The sequence below is a fragment of the Adiantum capillus-veneris genome, chromosome 22 (assembly GCF_014529385.1).
Source record: "Adiantum capillus-veneris isolate H3 chromosome 22, ASM1452938v2, whole genome shotgun sequence".
Taxonomy (NCBI): Eukaryota; Viridiplantae; Streptophyta; class Polypodiopsida; order Polypodiales; family Pteridaceae; genus Adiantum; species Adiantum capillus-veneris.
In genome coordinates, this window is record NC_140952.1 from 130,680,831 (window position 1) to 130,700,105 (window position 19,275).

The window sequence follows — 19,275 nt, forward strand, 5'->3', positions numbered from 1 at the left end:
AATGATCAGTTTAATATGAGAAAATCATTTGGTAAAGTTAGATATTATATTTTATGACATTACCTCTCTCTTGAAATCATAGTCGTCCTCGACTATGAGGTAGAGAAGATAAAGCTTAGTCATTAATCCATGTTTCTTAGCGGGTAGAGGATCCCTTTTTACCCTACGACATCATTCCAAGATGGATGACTAGTCCATTTGGTGCTTGGGAGACGTAGCTACCGCAAGCATGTCTCCTCTTTAGTCCATATCATACTTCCAAAGTAGAGTGACAAGTTCTACTTGGTGTTTGGGAGACGTCATCACCACAAATATGATTCTAAGCATGCATACTATTTAAATTTGTGCACAATAAAAAGAGAATTAGTCTTATAAGACAAAAACATTTTTCATTTAATATGCATTTTCATATGCTTACTCTAGTGAAGCATTGTAAGCATTGACAAGGTTCATATTATCCTCAAGCTAGGTTCCTTGTATCCATTTAGCATCTTTGAAAGGATAATTCTTTAACTTAATAAGATATCGTTAGATAATTTTACCGTTTCTTAATACCTTGTCTTCATGTCATAGGATGGACTTAGATTGAAGTACTTCTTCTTGATCTTCGATTTTTGGAGGGTCTGCAACTATTGCTTCTTTTGATGGCGCTCCTTTGTAAGGCTTATGTAGGTTCTCATGGAAAACATTGTGCATGAGCCAATGGTTAGGCAGCTTCAATTGATAAGCCATCTCATTCACTGGCTTAAGAATTTGAAGGACCATAGTATCTTTTTGCTAGTTTAGCATCATACTCTTGGTGGTCCATAGGACTCTTGCCCGTAGTATGCCTTAGATATGCCTTGAGAAACTTTAGCAAGACCCAATCATTTCCCTTAAAGGCTAAGGCTCTTTTGTGCTTATTAGCAGCAACCCTTTTTGCCTTTCCTGTGAGATGGATATAACCCGTTTAATCTTTGGAAAAGATTCTTGTAGGTCTAGGCTATATTCATCAGCAGCGAAGATCTTCCCATGTACTTTAAGTAGTAAGGGACTTTTGGATCTTCCTTCTTTAACCTCAAAAGGCACTTTCCCCATAGAAGTATGTACAATATCATTGTACGCATACTCTATAAGAGCTAGGTACTTCTATCATTGAGAACATTGATCTACTTCCATGACATAGGCTTTTAGTATATCAAGAATCGTTAGATTAGTTATTTCACTTTGGTCATCCGTTTGTGGATGATAGGTCGAAAGAGAAATTTAATCTACTTCCTAGATTCTCAAAGAGAGCCTTCTAGAACTTACTGGTCATTCTAAGATCTTTGTCTGACACTATGGGTGTTGGAAAGCCATTATGCTTGAAAATTTGATATCTGAAGAGGGTTGCTATTTCATTTAATAGTCTTTTTGACAGGCATAGAGTGTGTTTACTTGTTAAGTCTGTCGATTGAAACAATTTAAGTTGCTTCCCTCGATCAAATTTCAACTTTTGGTATACCACGCATTTTGAAACATACTCTTGTATGTTTACTTTTCACGGTAGACCAACAGAAATACATTTCTACTCCTTGAAGAGTATATTATGGATTCCCTCTTTGCCTCGCATATGGAGAAGTATGGGATTCATACATGACTTTCTTATTGTATGGGTGAGTAACACATAGCCTATTGCCGTTCGGAAGATAACCATCCTTCAAGGTGAATGGTTCTTTTTTTCTTCTCTATTGAAAAGGTTGTAATTACGTACTTAAAGTTTCAGTCGAATGCTCATCTATCATAAAAGATAGATCATTGTGAGTTGCTATAGACACCACATTTACCCTTGGTCGTCGTGAAAGTGCATCGACCATTTGATTGTGCTTGTTAGCAATGTGAGCAATATGAAATTTAAATTGAAAAAGAAAATTTTCCCACCTCATTTGTTTATCGAAGAGCTTGGTTTGCGTCATGAAGTTCTTGAGACTTTGTGATCCATTTGTAGGATGAATGGAGTCCCGAAGAGATAGTGTTTCCACGTGTTTAGGGCATACAGAATAACTAGCAGCTCTTTTTTGTATTTGCCCAATACTCACTTCTTGAAGTTGAGTCTTTGACTCTCATATGCTATGGCATGCCCTTCTTGAAGCAAAATAGCTCCAAGGCAACCTCAAATGCTTTGAGAGATCTAGTAGTGTGAGCACATGTTGAGAGATAAGCTTCTTGCACTTTTGCAATCCATGAATACTTAACGTTCTTTTTTTTGTTAAGTCATGTAAGGGGCCTGCTGTTAGCGAGAATTTTTTCTATGAAGCATCTATAGTACGCACACATACCTATGAAGCTTCGTACCTCCTATAGATTCCTTGGAGTAGGTCATCCTTTTATTATCTCTAACTTTGTTGGATCCATATGGGTGCCATCTTTAGAGATAATGTGACCTAAATATTGAATCTCTTGTAGGAAAAATTCAATTTTCTTTTGATTAATGAAAAGCTTATTCTCTCTCACAACTTGAAAGATTACTTGGAGGTGTCCCTTGTACTCCTCAATGAGAATTTGAATGGCTTGAAGATTTTTGTCCATCATGAGTTTGAATGCGTCTGGAGAATTTGTCAGGCCAAAACTTGCAAATTATCAAAATAGATCTTCTACATGCGGCGCGGGAAATCTATTTTTGATAGTGATCTTATTTAGTGCTCTATAGTCGACACACATGTGATATGTGTCATCTTTCTTTTGCACTAAAAGCAATGGTGAACTAAATGGACGGGAGCTAAACCTCACTATCCCTTTTTCCACCAATTCATGCACTTCCTCATGATCTCCTCTTGTTGAGCTTGTGAAACTCGATAAGGAGGCTTGTTAAGCGGTGAGCTTCTTGGTAGGAGCTCAATTGCATGGTCATCATGCCTCATTTTAGAGGTATCTCACTAGGGATGTCATCAATGAAAACATCTTGGAATCCATTTAGGAAATTAGACAACTCTAATTCCTCTTGATTCCCTTTATTGTAGGAATATGGTGTTCCCCAACTCATTAGCATCTATATACATGCTCTCTTCCCTGTAGGTGAAATAGATTCTCCTTTAAGGAGCTTCATGTTGGAAGCCATGCGGTTAAATCACGGTTCCCCAACGATAATATTCTCATGTTTGCGAGGGGAGATGAAGAAATCCTTTTTGTCCACATAGCTTTGGACATGAAGCCTTAATTTTTCAATTAAGGAAGTAATTGAGACGTCTTGTCCCTTGATAGTTCCATTGACTTTCAATGCATCTTCCATCTCGTGGGCTTGTATGCCTAGCTTAGTGGTCAACTCCGTGGATATGAAGTTGTGAACCAGGGTCAAACAAAATAAAGGCATCATGCTCTTCCATCTTTCCCCAAGCATAGGAAAGGAGAAATCCTTACCAATGAGCATCCTCTTTTGGAGCTTCAAACATAGAGGCTCTAATAGTCTCATTGTGAGCAATTCTCTTGGGGCAAGGATGATAGCCATGGCCTTGCTTCCCATACTTAAAACATTTGTGGTCCTTACAAAAAGCTTCTAGCTCTTTAGGAGAGAGTTTATATTTACCTTTGTAAACTCCCTTCTCCTTGGACCGATTGTTGTTGTTGTTGGAATAGCCTTGGCAAGAATTTTAGGCATCAGTTTTCCTATTGGCATCACTTTGTCTTTATTTTCCACGGGCTTGACATTCCGTCTAACCCGTTGTTGGAAATTGATGCGCAAAGCAACCATGATGTGGTGGATTACTTCGGTGATAGAACCAGGCCATTGAGAGTTGACATACTTGGCCATCTCTTTGGGTAATCCCGCACAGAATTGTTGCTTTTGCTCGACAAAGTCTATCTTTTGAAAGACAATAGCCTTGAGATATAAATCCCAAAACTTGTCCACATATTTGTGGATAGACTCATGAGAGAGAATACTCAAACTCCACCATTCGGTGAGCACTTTGTCATTTGCATCGCTTGCAAGGAATTTCTTCATGATGGAAACTCGTAGAGTTTTCCATGTCTTTGGGGCTTTGTCGTTGCCACGAAGGCTACCCCACCATTGGCAAGTCGATTTTTGGAAGTGCATAGCTACATGGCGTAGCTTAGAGGACTCTCTGAAGCCCTCGTCTCCAAAGGCCGCATCAAATTGTTGGATGAAGGCCAGTACTTTGTTGGTAGCACCAAAGGTGCCATCATAGATGAGAAAATAGATACTCTTTCCTCCCTCTTTGAACTTCTTTAGCTTTTGTGACCTTCGCCATGCAGGGTAAGATTTGCGATGTCCTCCCCTCTTGTATTCTCTAGGCGAATAGCCATAGCTTTCATCGGTAGAGGAGGAAGGTGAAGAAGAAGGAGAAGAGGGTGACCTCTTTCTTGCCCTTTTCTTCCTTTGTTTCCTCTCTGTCCTTTTGGAGTGACAAGGAGAAGGACTATGGGTTAACTTTTTCCTCTTGGGAGGAGTTGGCGATCGTTTAGTCCGCCTTCTTCGGGGAGCCACATCTTTGGAGGAATTTAGGGATTCATTACTTTCTTGATCGTTGGATTCCTCCTCTTGTATGGGAGAGAGTCTTCTTTTGGGGGTCTCATCAAGAGGTCTCCTAAGCTCTCTCTCCTCTCGGAGAGGAAAGGAAATCCCATAAGCACAAAGTTGTTGAGTAACTTCGGCTTGCAAAGCGGGGTTGCCCATAGCTTATTGCAACCTAGTGACAAGATAATTAACAAACATGGGGGCATCATCATTAGCACCTTCATGTGCAAAATCAAAGTTATCAATATTCATTCTACTCTCTAGGTTATTGTCAGCCATCTTAATTAAACTTATATGTTTACTTTAGTGTATGCTTTGGAAATTCAAAACCTTAGTTTCTACTCCTCTTAGCCTTTGTAAATAAGCACTTAAGTATCTACACCCACGGCTCAAATTGGTTAATTATATAGAGTAGTGGAGTGAGTCTAACATAGTGAAGTTACTGAGGCATAGCTCCTTTCGGACTTCTTATGGCCCAATAATGGTAAAGTCATAGGCAAGTTTAAAAAGACTCCATTATTAAGACCAAAGCTCCCAAGGTGTGCACCATATCCCACATAGTGGGCTCAACAAAACCAATAATAGATCCAAGTCCCACTTACCCTAATATAATCAACAAAATCAACCATTAATAGGCTACTTAAGGACCTCTCTTCTTAAGCAAGAAAAGAGAACCAAATGCTCTGATACCAATGTAATGGAAATGGCCTATGAACTTTGAGAGTAGCGAAATTAGGAAACTAGATAAAACACTTTTGTCAGATTACTTTCTGAGCATAGCGGGTGAACTTAATTGATGGTAGCAACATAAACATGGTACTTAGTTAACTTGGCATTAACAATACTTTTGCAAGAGAGAGAGTTTAGAGAACATGACAACAATTGAGGACCGGATGCATATGGAGCCGGTCCCCCGTCCAATAGGCATTTATTTTATAGTTTCTCCCATCAAGAGAGACTTGGTACAATACAATCTTTGTGTTCCTTGTGACCTAGGTGATGCAATGAAGATGGAAAGCTTCATGCATCACAAGCATAATATAAACTTTATAGACAACATTAACTATCCCAAGCCTCAGTCCCAAGGCCTCAAACACCTTCGAAGGTGGAGAGAGCTAGCGGGGAATGAGGGTAGGGAAGAGAAAGAAGAAACATTCCACAGGAGAAAGAAATAGTTCCTCACTTATCATAACTCTTCTTGCTAGCATACATAATAGCATAGTAATGAAGATGGAGAAGATGACAAAATGAGTGTGTGTGTGTGGGTGTATACCTCCCCAACACCCCCGTTGCTTGCTTGGGGTGAGTTCTAGTCTTTCCACATGCTTCAAGCTCATTGGACCCCTCTCCCCCTAGCCAATCACATGCAGCATGCATTCAACATGGGTAGTCTTTGGACATGTGTCCTCCTTACCCCTTAGAGAGAGAGAGAGAGCTTAAAAATATCTAGATATTTGTTGGATGGAACTAGAAGCTCATTGGGCCCCTCTTTAGTCCAACCAATAGCATTCAAGTACACCATGTGGATAAGCATAGGGAGAGTCTGACATGTGTCCCATGTGTCCCTTGAGAAAAGGGGTGCCCTTTGGGTGAGTGGGAGGTTAAGTCAAATATTCCCCTAACTTTGGGACTTTCCCCCTCCTTTGTAGGGTCTCTTTTTTACTCAAGCACCTTACCCCCCATGCATGGGAAGCTTCTCAAGCACCTTCCTCATTAAGTTGGTAGGGTCTCTTTTTTACTCAAGCACCTTACCCCAGGAAGTTTCTCAAGCACCTTCCTCATTAAGTATGACAAGCACCTCAAGCACCTTAGTCATCAAGCACGACAAGCACCTCAAGCACCTTAGTCATCAAGCATGACAAGCACCTCAAGCTTAGGTCGGGTTCCCACCTCAAGCTCGCCTAAGGTCAAAGGACATTTAATACTAACCATTGGAGGTTTTAATGAAGCTAACCCTAAGGTCTTTTAAGCTCCATTAGATGCACATTGCTCTTTGATAGACTACCTTCTTTTGGACCCCTATTGAGATGTAACCATCTCTCCTCTTGGTCCCCTGCTGAGGTAAGAAGCACTTATTGCACATTGCTCTTTGATAGACCATCTCCTTTTGGACCCCCTATTGAGATGCAACCATCTCTCCTTTTGGTCCCGTGTTGAGATAGGTATAGAAGCACATGTCTCTATTTTAACTCTTGTTGTCGTTTATTCTCCCACATTAAATGATCAGTTTAATATGAGAAAATCATTTGGTAAACTTAGATATTATATTTTATGACATTACCTCTCTCTTGAAATCATAGTCGTCCTCGACTATGAGGTAGAGAAGATAAAGCTTAGTCAATAGTCCATGTTTCTTAGCGGGTAGAGGATCCCTTTTTACCCTATGACATCATTCCAAGATGGATGACTAGTCCATTTGGTGCTTGGGAGACGTAGCTACCACAAGCATGTCTGCTCTTTAGTCCATATCATACTTCCAAAGTAGAGTGACAAGTTCTACTTGGTGTTTGGGAGACGTCATCACCACAAACATGATTCTAAGCATGCATACTATTTAAATTTGTATTTTTCATTTAAAATGCATTTTCATATGCTTACTCTAGTGAAGCATTGTAAGCATTGACAAGGTTCATACTATCCTTAAGCTAGATTCCTTGCATCCATTTAGCATCTTTAAAAGGATAATTCTTTAACTTAATAAGATATCGTTATATAATCTTACTGTTTCTTAATACCTTGTCTTCATGTCATAGGATGGACTTAGATTGAAGTACTTCTTCTTGATCTTCGATTTTTGGAGGGTCTGCAACTATTGCTTCTTTTGATGGTTCTCCTTTGTAAGGCTTATGTAGGTTCTTATGGAAAACATTGTGCATGAGCCAATGGTTAGACAACTTCAATTGATAAGCTATCTCATTGACTGGCTTAAGAATTTGAAGGACCATAGTATCTTTTTGCTAGTTTAGCATCATACTCTTGGTGGTCCGTAGGACGCTTGCCCGTAGTATGCCTCAGATGAGCCTTGAGAAACTTTAGCAAGACCCAATCATTTCCCTTAAAGGCTAAGGCTCTTCTGTGCTTATTAGCAGTAGCCCTTTTTGCCTTTTCTGTGAGATGGATATAACCCGTTTAATCTTTGGAAAAGATTCTTGTAGGTCTCGGCTATATTAATCAGCAGCGAAGATCTTCCCATGTACTTTAAGTAGTAAGGGACTTTTGGATCTTCCTTCTTTAACCTCAAAAGGCACTTTCCCCATAGAAGTATGTACAATATCATTGTACGCATACTCTATAAGAGGTAGGTACTTCTATCGTTGAGAACATTGATCTACTTCCATGACATAGGCTTTTAGTATATCAAGAATCGTTAGATTAGTTATTTCACTTTGGTCATCCGTTTGTGGATGATAGGTCGAAAGAGAAATTTAATCTACTTCCTAGATTCTCAAAGAGAGCCTTCTAGAACTTATTGGTCATTCTAAGATCTTTGTCTGACACTATGGGTGTTGGAAAGCCATTATGCTTGAAAATTTGATATCTGAAGAGCACATGTGTCTATTCTAACTCTTGTTCCTGTTTATTCTCCCACATTAAATGATTAGTTTAATATGAGAAAATCATTTGGTAAAGTTAGATATTATATTTCATGACAATTCTTTGTGTTCCTTCAATAACTAGCTAGTGCAATGAAGATGGAAGCTTCCAGCACTAAGCAAACACTTATAAAACACAACATCAATTCCCTCACGGTCTCAGACCCAAGACCTCACACACCTTCGAACATGGTGAGAGCTAGCGGGGTATGAGAGTAGATTGAGAGGAAGAAGGAGTAGTCTTAAGAGAAAGATGTACATCTCCTCACATAATCACTCATATTAGCATAGCATAGCTTAGTAATTAGCATGGTAGAGGAGATGAGCATGCATTGAAGCTTGGCTCTTGGTTGGATTTTCATCACAAAGCCAAGAGTCATTGGTGCAGGCCTCCCTTCTCACAAGCTTGGAGTAGGTGATAAGCTTTCCATTAAAGCTTGAGAAGGAGAGAGAGAGTCTTCTTGCTTCACACATGAGCTTGTGTGAGTGTGTGTGAAATAATTCCTTGAGAAATTCATCCCCCTCTCTCTCTTGGTCGACCCCTCATGCTATTTCCTCTTGTTGGCTTCCCATTGGACCTCCCAAGCTTAGCCAATGAAAATTAAGTAGAATGAGTGATAGGCTTCTGACATGTGTCCCCGTTTCCCCTTTTGTGAGAGCTTTGGGAAATTAATTAATGCAACTAAACTCTCATTAGACCCCTTTGTCTCCTGGCCAATAGGAATCAGGCAAGCCATTGGGCTGTTGAATGCTCATTGGACCCTTGGGAGACTGTCCAATAGTCTTCTAGAGAGCTTAATTCTTATTGGTTCTTTTATTAAGTGTTTTTAAATTTATTAAACTAGATTTACTCTAGCCTAATTCTCATTGGTCCACATCCATGGCCATCCAATAGGATTTGGGTGCACCTTGTGGGCATCTGGGCTAGGGAGCTGACATGTGTCCCTCATTCCCTTTGTGTAAAGGAAGCTTGTGAGTGAGTGTGTGTGTGTGTGTGTGTGTGTGTGTTTTTCTCTCTCTCATCCCCTACTTACAGGGCTCGCCCCCTCCTATGTAGGAATTAAGAAGACTTTTTTGTACACACATAAAGCATCTAAATTTCCTAAGCTTGACCATTGGACACAAACTTTGATTTTTGGAACCTTAGCATTTTGGAAGTCTTAATGGGCTGAACCTTAGGGCCTTTAAAGCCCATTGTTGCACATTGCTCTTTTGCAGATGGCCCCCCCTTTGGATCCCTATTTTCCCTCCTTTGGATCCCTACTATGGTCGGTCTGTCAGCTTAACCAATATTCTAGTTTTTTCTCCCCTGGAACTTCCCCATATTAAATGATCAGTTTAGCATGAGAAAACCATTTAGGAGAATTAGATATTAGTTATTATGACATTACCTCTCTCTTGAAATCATAGTCGTCCCCGACTATGGAGTAGAGAAGATAAAGCCTATTCAATAGTCCTTTTTCTAGCGGGTAGAGGATCCCTATCTTACCCTACGACATCGTTCCAAAATGGATGACTAGTCCATTTGGCGCTTGAGAGCCTAAGCTGTCGCAAGCATGTTTGCACATTAGTCCTATCAATCTTCCATAGTAGAGTGACAAGCTCTACTTGGTGTTTGGGGGACGTCGTCTCCGCAAGCTTGATTCTAAGCATGCATACTACTTCACATTTGTGCACAATAAAGAAAAAGAGAGTCTTATAAGACAAAAACTTTGTTCTTTTTAAACATTTGTACATTTGCTTACTCTAGGGAAGCATTGTAAGCATTGACAAGGTTTAGGTTATCCTTTAATTGTATGCTTTGCATCCATCTAGCATCTTCAAAAGGATAATTCTTAAACTTAATAAGATATCGTTGGATAGTCTTATTGCCTCTTAATACCTTGTCTTCATGTCGGAGAATGGACTCGGGCTGCAACACCTCTTCTTGGTCCTTGATCTCCAACAGGTCTTCAATTGTTGGTTCTTGGGGTGGCTCTCCATTGTAAGGCTTTAGTAGGCTCACATGGAAAGCATTGTGTATGAGCCAATGGCTGGGCAACTTGAGTTGATAGGTCATATCATTGATTGGCCTAAGAATCTGGAAGGGACCATAGTACCTTTTTGCTAACTTAGCATAGTACTTTTGGTGTCCCGTAGGATTCTTGCCCGTCGTGTGCCTTAATCGAGCCTTGGGAAATTTAAGTAAGACCCAATCATTTTCTTTAAAGGCTTGGGCTCTTCTGTGCTTATCAGCAGCAGCCTTTTGCCTTCGCTGTGAGATAGACATAGCATCCTTAATCTTTTGAAAAGATTCTTGTAGGTCTCGGCTATACTCATCTGCAGTAGCGAAGATCTTCTCGTGTACCTTAAGTAGCAGGGGACTCCCGGGGGATTCACTGTGTTTTTTCGTACGGCACCACGTGAGTGTACAATAGAGGGGTTTTTAGATTTTGTACATAAGCGTATACAATAGGGGTAGCCCCTCATTATTTCATACTCATACCGTACACATAAGGGAGGGGGGGGGGCAGGGTGGTTACATTGGGGCTACATTCAACTACCTGAGCCACCTTAAATACATTAGTAAGCCTCTCTCTCTCTCTCTCTCTCTCTCTCTCTCTCTCTCTCTTTGCATCGATGAATACTTTCATGGCGTGGTGAAAGTAAGAGCAAACTTGAAATTCTCTCGTTTTCTTGGTCAAAATTAGAAGCTTTTGTCGGTAATTACACTAAAACTTATGTAAATTTCCTTGTAGCCAAGCTCAAACCCCTCTAATTTGTCAAAATTCCCAAAATAGCCTTCAAATTTTTAAAATTCCCAAAGTACCCATGTATCTATTTTGATCGGATTGATCAAGCTTTTCTAATTTTTATTTCTTTTTGACAATTGAGATGCATTTTGAGTGGTTAGCATGTAATTTGTCACATATTACCCCACAAAACAAGCGATTATGTCCACAAAGATAACACATAAGTGTAGTTATCAACAAAATGTCAATCATTGAAGAACAAGAATACATCTTAATTCCTCTCTGTCCTGCCATACATTGGCTAGAGAGAGAGAGAGAGAGAGAGAGAGAGAGTGAGAGAGAGAGAGAGAGAGAGAGAGAGAGAGAGAGAGAGAAGAAGAAGAAGAAGAAGAAGAAGAAGAGCATTTTAACGTCGTTGGAAACTATCCCTAGAGATCTCAAAGATCTATTTGACGAGGAGAGTTGAACTCAAGACCTTTTATTCAAGAGGAAAATGGTTGCAGGTATGTTGCACACATTTTAAAAAAGAGTTATTTTGCCGAATCACGAAAGATGCAGTTGAATAGCAGGATGGACGCAGGTGGCTGCAAGAGCCAGGATGCGGCAGCAAAGGAGTGCACAGGCGTGCGCAGGTGGCGAGTGCAAGGCCAAGAGGAGAGGCGTGACAGTTGAGGAGTGCACAGGCCTCTGTTGCGGACATGCCCTGCTCATTGTTTTTTTTAGTATTGATATGGTGTTCATTTCCGGAGGACAAGGCATTTTGGTGATTGTTGTGTGCCAATTCCTTCTTATGGTAGGACCTGAATATACAAGGTAGTGTGGTATCGAGACACTAGAGCCATTAGGAATCTTATTTCAGGGTGGCATAAACTATCCGCGGAGTTTCTTGTTTGATCCTTTGGGGTTAATCGAGGATCCACTTACCCTTGAATAATTTAAGGTGAAGAAGATAAAAAATGGGTGCTCTTGCCATGGTACCATGGTTGGGTTTCTATGTGCAAGCAGCAGTTACAAAGAAGGGGCCTCAAGAGAACCTACTTGACCACATTCGAGTTCCTTTTCGCAAAACATTAGCGGCCAATATTTTCTCTACATTTTGAGAAACCGTTTTTTTAATGGTTATTATGTTGCACACATGCCTAGCGGTGTAAAAGATGCAACATATTGGGAGATAAGGTGACTTGGTCTCTGGTCTTTTCTATGCACTATGTGTGCACATATTGGTTTCTTAGTACCAGAGAGAGAGAGAGAGAGAGAGAGAGAGAGAGAGAGAGAGAGAGAGAGAGTTCTTGTTCCATCGCCACATAGCTGCCTAGGATCCTCTACACATTGCCGGAGGGCCTGACTTGATGGTTAGAGCAAGCATGTCCTCTCCCCACCCGGCCACCAGGGTTCAAACCCGCTTTTGCTTAACTTGAAGTGATTGAGTGGTAAATTTGTAAAGCTAGGTTTTTTTACGAGCACTGTCTGCATTTGGGCAATTCCGACGTCAACAGCTCAAGCATCTCCAGCTCCTCACGTAAGTTCACGCTTCCCTGTGTGCGTGTTCCTTCCAAAGCCAATCAAGTAGGCCTTTGATTCCCCTCTGAAAGCTTTACTGCTGGAACTAATGTATCAAGTCTGCTTGAAATGGGGAGGCAGGGCTTTCGATATCTGCACGAGAAGAGCTCCCAACTGCAGCGCCATCTCAGCGGCAGTGTAGCAAGCGGCATCTCTCCCCTCCCTCAGAACAGGTATTATCCACTGTGGTCTGTTCGCTCATTATTGGCTGCAGATCTGCGCTTTTTTTAAAGGTTATTTCTGTGCTATTTGAAAGGTTGTTATCTGTCATTATGCATTATCAAACAGAATACGAAGGGAAAACTAGAGTGCTTCGTTGCCCATATTGGCATCTTGCGTATAGCCACAAGCCTTCAAGATGCATGCATATGTGATTGCAGCTGGAGAGAGGCCGTCGCTTGGAGTCCGCTGAAAACAGTCGAGAGCTTTCTGACCCTGCTCCTGTTGTGTGTGAGGCACTCGCTTCGCATTTGCTGAAAACACCCTAGAGCTTTCGAGCCTCATTGCGCACTTCCCACGATCAGTGCTGACATTCCAAACACAAAGCTCCTGAAGCAATTTTTTTGCTTTCTCAAGCGCACAACATTAGGCATACATATTGACCAAGATAGTATCAAGCACGGCATATTTTTTGACAATGTAATTTTTGTGCCCATATCAGCATCTTGAGTAGAGCGACATGCCTTCAAGATGCTTGTGTAGGTAATTGGACTTTGAGAGTTCTGGACCTGCTCTTGTTGCGCAATCCTGCAATTAGTGCAGTCCTTGGAGGAGGTGACATTCCGGATAGGAAGCTCCTCCTGCACTTTTTGTGCTTTCTCAAGCACACCACATTTGGCATACATATCAACCAAGACAGTGCCAATCACGAAATCTTTTTTCAACAACCTGTGACTAACAATATATTCCCACAATCAGTGCCTTACAAGAGGCGACATTCCGGACAGCAAGCTCCTCAAGCACTTTTTATGCTTTCTCAAGCGCACCATATTTTCCATGCATATCGAGCAAGATAGTGCTTCCTTGCCACACGATACCACTAAAACTGATGTGAATTTTTGTGTTTTTCCAAGCGCACCATATTTGGCATGCATATCGAGCAAGATAGTGGCAAGCACGACCACTTTTTTCAATAGTCTGTGACTTACTGTGAAGTTTTGTGCCCATATCAGCGTCTGCGTGCAGCCACATGCCTTCAAGATGCATGCGTAGGTGATTGCATCTGGACAGAGGTCCTTGCTTTGCATCCGTTGAAAACAACCTAGAGCTTTCTTTCCCTGCTCTTGTTGTGTGTGTCCCACAATCAGTTTTCATGCGGTTCCGAGTAGTAAGCTCCTCGAGCACCTGTCGAAAACAACCTAGAGCTTCCTTGTTGGGCATATCCTACAATTCGTGCATTCCAAAAGACGACATCCCGCACCACATTTGGTATACATATCTACCTAAGCATTGCCAAACACACACTTTTTTGCAACAGCCCTTGACTAACAATATCAAAGTGAAATTTTAAGCCCATATTAACATCTTGCATAGAGCCACATGCCTTCAAGATGCACGTGTAGGTGATTGCATCTGGATAGAGGCTCTCGCTTTGCATCCGTTGAAAATAGCCTAGAGGTTTCTGTCCTTGCTCCTATTGTGCATATCCCACAATCAGTTAACGTCGTTTTGAATAGTAAGCTCCTCAAGCACCTGTTGAAAACAGCCCAAAGCTTCGTGGCCTGGCCCTTGTCGGGCATATCCTGCAATCAGTGCGTTCCAAAAGACGACATCCTGCACCACATTTGGCATACATATCGACCAAGGCATTGCGAATTTTTTTTGCAACAGCCCCTGACTAACAATTTTAGAGTTAATTTTTAAGCCCATATCAGCATCTTGCGTGTAGCCACATGCATTAAAGATGCACGCTTATGTGATTGCATCTTGAGAGAGGCCCTCGCTTTGCATCTAGTGAAGACAACCAAGAGCTTTCTGGCCCTGCTCTTCTTGCGCACATCCCGCAATCAATGCTGACATTCCAGATAGGAAGCTCCTGAAGCAATTTTTGTGCTCTCTCGAGCGCACCACATTTGGCATACATATCGACCAAGAGAGTGCCCACATAGCTCACAAACGTTAAAAAAGAGGACAGTCACATGGACGCTCAGCCATCTCTTGTTGTGCACATTCCGGAATCATTGCATTCATTGGAAGTGGTGGCATTCCGGACAGGGAGCTCCTCAAGCACTATTTGTGCTTTCTCAAGCGCATCACATCGACATACATATTGACCAAGGCAGTAGGTGATTGCATCTGGAGAGAGCCCTTCGCGAAGCTATGTGCCGCTGCTCTAAAATCACTGCGTGAAAGTGAGGGGTCGATAAAAAAGATGAGCAAAGGAACGATCATGTGCCACATGACATGCGTAGAGCCACATGCCTTCAACATCCTGCATAGGTGATTGCATCTGGAGAGAGACCCTCGCTTTGCATCTGCTAAGTGGCACACATATCGACAAAGACAAAGCCAAGCACGGCTTCTTTTTTCAACAGCCTCTGAATAACAATATAATTGTGAATTTCTGTGCCAATATCAGCACCTTGCGTAGAACCATATGCCTTCAAGATGCATGTGTAGAGCCACATGCCTTCACCATGCTGCATAGGTGATTGCAGTTGGAGTACAACTTTCTGCCCTGCTGCAATCAGTGCATTCCAAGAGTCCACGCTGCTCTGAACTCACTGCGTGAAAAGCAAGGCGTCGATAAAAAAAGATGCATGCGTAGGTGATTGCATCTGAAGAGAGAGCCCTTCGCTTTGCTATGTGCTGCTGCTCTAAACTTACTGCGTGAAAGCGAGGCCTCGATAAAAAAGATGAGCAAAGGAACGGTCATGTGCCACATGGGAGGACGAGAAGCCAGGATTTTTAAATGGGACTGCTACGCTAACGAAGTAATAACAAAACAAAACCAAGAATAGAGCTTCTTCATTAAACTTTGTGTGGGCTAGATAGAGCCATGTCACGTGACACATCCCAACCCTATGTGTCCGTGGATAAGCTACACCATAGCAGGGTTTCTGTCAAGTCCAATCAAGCTAGATTAGAAGTGATCCGGCACTTTTGTGAGTCTATTCGTAGACCGTGCATGCTTAGTCACTCAGTGTAGATGCATATCCTCTGGTTGCACCTTGCATAAGCATAAGCATTTCCATTAGATTCCATTAGAGTCAGTTTGGGGGATTTTCAGATGACTTTATCCCATTTTTCCCTATTTTTGACATTTTTCACTAATTTATTAAGTGACTTTTGTTGGGTACTCAGTAGGGCAAATTGGGTAAGTTAATTTATAAGCAAACCCGAGTTCACACAAATTGGCAGATGAGCCAAGGAGCACAGCAGGCTACCAAGCGACAGGTGTTCCCTCCCTCTCTCAGCAAGACCCTCTCCAAGCTTCTTGGTGAGGCCCATCCCCCCGCATCATCAGCCTATTGGTGTCGCCCTATCTTCTTGCATTGCCTAGCGCTTTTCCCCCTTGAAGCTATCGCCAGCAACTTGAAGATTCAACGTTTTTCCATCAAGTTACTAACGTCAGGCATTTCCTCAGCAGACTCAGCGTTTTGGCTATCCCTTGGCAGCAGTACCCAGCCATTACTAACGCTAGCAACCAGTGGCAGATCTGCAGCAATTCAACATTACAAACGCAAGGAAAACCCTCAGTTGCAGCAGCATTTTCACCATCAGTCGCAGCAGACGATCCACAGCCGGTAAGGGTAAATTGATACTTGCAAAACAGTTCATTTTCAGCAAGAAGGGCTCTGCTGTGGTGGCATTTTCTCAGCCAAGATTCTCCCCCAAAAACGCAGCCTAAGGATACAGGGAACTTAGCGTTTCTTCAGCAGTCATTTGCAGCCATTACACCCGCAAGAAACAACCCATTTCCAGCCCCGAAAGAGTCCAATCTCAGCCCGAAATAGTCCAAGAAATTCAGCGTATCGAAGACCCACAATTTCAGCCCAAGTCATCGCCGTCATCATCGTCGTCGTCATCGGCATAGTCCCATTGCATCAGTCCATTGTATATGCATTGTACAACCTTTGTGCAATCAAGTAGACCACTCTCGCCGACGAGAGTGGGGCCTTCGGAGGAGGGTTTTACAACCTCTCGGTGTCGTATCTCTTCTCTCTCCTTCTCTCAGTCTCATTCACTTGCACGCACAAGATCCACTCACTTTGTTCGTGATCACAACACTCTCTATAAGACGACTTTGCTGCTTCACACAAGTCTAGGGCACTATAGCTAGTGTCTCCGGGCTAGCCACCCATAGTCTAGGTTGTATCTTGTCCGGTCACCCGAGTTTGGGTCTGCTAGCCACCCACTAAATGCAAAGCAAATAGATTGGAAAATTTATATATTAATTTATATCAATCGATTCCTTATGGATACAATATACTTAACGGAAGTCCTACCACAACCAAAAAAATCACCACTTATTGAGAAAAAAATTGTTAGAACATCAATTGTATATTAATTAATGTATTTTTTAACTATTCACAAGCAGCAGGCGACAAACGGGGAGGCAAGGCGAGGCACCCTCACGCGAGGTGGGGCACGAGGAGGTGCAGGCTTCAGACAATTGGCAAGGAGGGACGCCATGCACACAATTCTATAGTCTCAATTTGTCACATGGTCATATGCCTTGACCGGGTGTGCCATCTTGAGCTATCGATTTTACCTTGAGTTTTCTAGCTATCCATATGTCTTGACCGGGTCTCTTGAGCTATCCATTCTTACCAAATGTGTAGTTGTGCATGTTTTAACTTTTTACTATAAAGAGCTTTAAAGATTTTAAGATCGTTAGTTTCCTTTTACATGTAGTTACAAATTCTATAGTCTCAATTTCCCACATGGTCGTATGGCTTGACCGGGTGTGTTATCTTGAGCTATAGTTTCTTGCCAAGACACGTTTAGCATAACTTGGATCTATGTGTCACACATACACAATGTCTTCATTTTGTATATAGTTACAAATATAGTCTCAATTTGTCACATGGTCATATGGCTTGACCGGGTGTGCCATCTTGAGCTATCGATTTTTACCTTCAGTTCTTCTAGCTATCCATATGTCTTGATTGGGTCTATTTGAGCTATCCATGCTTACCAAATGTGTAGTTGTGCCTGTTTTTACTATAAAGAGCGTTAAAGATTTTAAGATCGTTAGTTTCCTTTTACATGTAGTTACAAATTCTATAGTCTCAATTTCCCACATGGTCATATGGCTTGTCCGGGTGTGTTATCTTGAGCTATAGTTTCTTTCCAAGACACGTTTAGCATACCTTGGGTCTATGTGTCACACATACACAATGTCTTCATTTTGTATATAGTTACAAATATAGTCTCAATTTGTCACATGGTCATATGGCTTGATCGGGTGTGCCATCTTGAGCTATCGATTTTTACCTTTCAGTTCTTCTAGCTATCCATATGTCTTGACCGGGTCTCTTGAGCTATTCATTCTTACCAAATGTGTAGTTGTGCCTGTTTTTACTATAAAGAGCGTTAAAGATTTTAAAATCGTTAGTTTCCTTTTACATGTAGTTACAAATTCTATAGTCTCAATTTCCCACATGGTCATATGGCTTGACCGGGTGGGTTATCTTGAGCTATAGTTTCTTGCCAAGACACGTTTAGCATACCTTGGGTCTATGTGTCACACATACACAATGTCTTCATTTTGTATATAGTTACAAACATAGTCTCAATTTGTCACATGGTCATATGGCTTGATCGGGTGTGCCATTTTGAGCTATCGATTTTTACCTTCAGTTCTTCTAGCTTTCAAAGTGAAATATGGTATATCAATGTGTCACATTCGGATAATGCAGGAGCCTTGATGTAATAGTTTGAAATAGAATCGAAAATATCTATATATATGTAGGTTGACTTGAATGCTTCTTCTTTTTTAATAGGATATCATTATAGTCATTATGGCAGAGGGTAAGAAGAAGGCATTTCTTCAGTCTCTAAGGTCAACTCTCTGCAAGGTGATTAGTGAATTACCGGAGAAGCAGGTGCAAAGTATTGTGCAAAATGAGACACTCATAGACAAAATGCTTGAAAAAGCAATCGTAAGTGCGGTCTCCAATGAAACCTTTGTTATAAGCAAAGACAAAGCTCGCCAGTCTGCTTATATTATCATTGGTAACATGGAAAAGTGCGCCCATGATTTATATGAAGCTCTTCCCGAAGGTGTTCAATTGATAAAGCTCAAGGCTTGGGATTTGGCTTGGCATGCAGAAAGAGAGAAGAGTAAGCGTGCCAAAGACATAGATACACAATTTGTGTTATCTAAAAAGCTACGAAAGGAGCAAGTCGACCATGCCCAAGAGAAGACGGTTTCAGAGATAGAATGCCATGGACATCCAATTGTAAACTCTCTGTAGAGGTCTGTGAGAAACTCGGAGTGTACTTTGACACTTGGTATACCACATGATACTATCACCTACTTACAGAACTTGGGTGTCGGCTCCTTTGGTACATGCTTCCAAGTAAGAATTGACGGTATTTCGTATTTTCCAAGCGAAAACACGTATGCAGCGAATGTTACGCTGGATTTTACTAGGGATTCAGATCCTCGAGTTGGCATCATTGATTGGGGATCAGCAATGAGGCCTGTATCAGAGAGACGACAATCACTCAATTGTTGTCAAAGCAAAGCCCATAAGCATAAACCTTGGATTGCTCCAGAGCTATTGAAGGACACACATAATGACCATGTGTATACCAAAGAGGTTGATGTCTATGCATTAGCATGGCTTATTGATCAAATGGTCAAGTTTTGTGGAGAGTTGTCTATGGAATACAATACCGATTGGCTAGCATCTCGTTCAGCAAGTGAAGCATACCATATTCAAGAGAT

The 19,275-nt window shown here is 41.6% G+C and overlaps 1 protein-coding gene across 1 annotated transcript; it reads left to right on the top strand.

Moving 5' to 3' along the window:
* The first annotated feature begins 18,343 nt into the window (after window positions 1–18,343).
* Window positions 18,344–18,799, top strand: LOC147430230 (uncharacterized). Its single transcript, XM_086494898.1, has one exon. It carries the CDS (start codon window positions 18,344–18,346, stop codon window positions 18,797–18,799), a length of 456 nt encoding a protein of 151 aa, XP_086351024.1.
* Window positions 18,800–19,275: the final 476 nt, after the last annotated feature.

Excerpts from the sequence above, each read along its gene's own strand:
- LOC147430230 (XM_086494898.1), top strand. The coding sequence starts at position 18,344 with ATGGCAGAGGGTAAGAAGAAGGCATTTCTTCAGTCTCTAAGGTCAACT.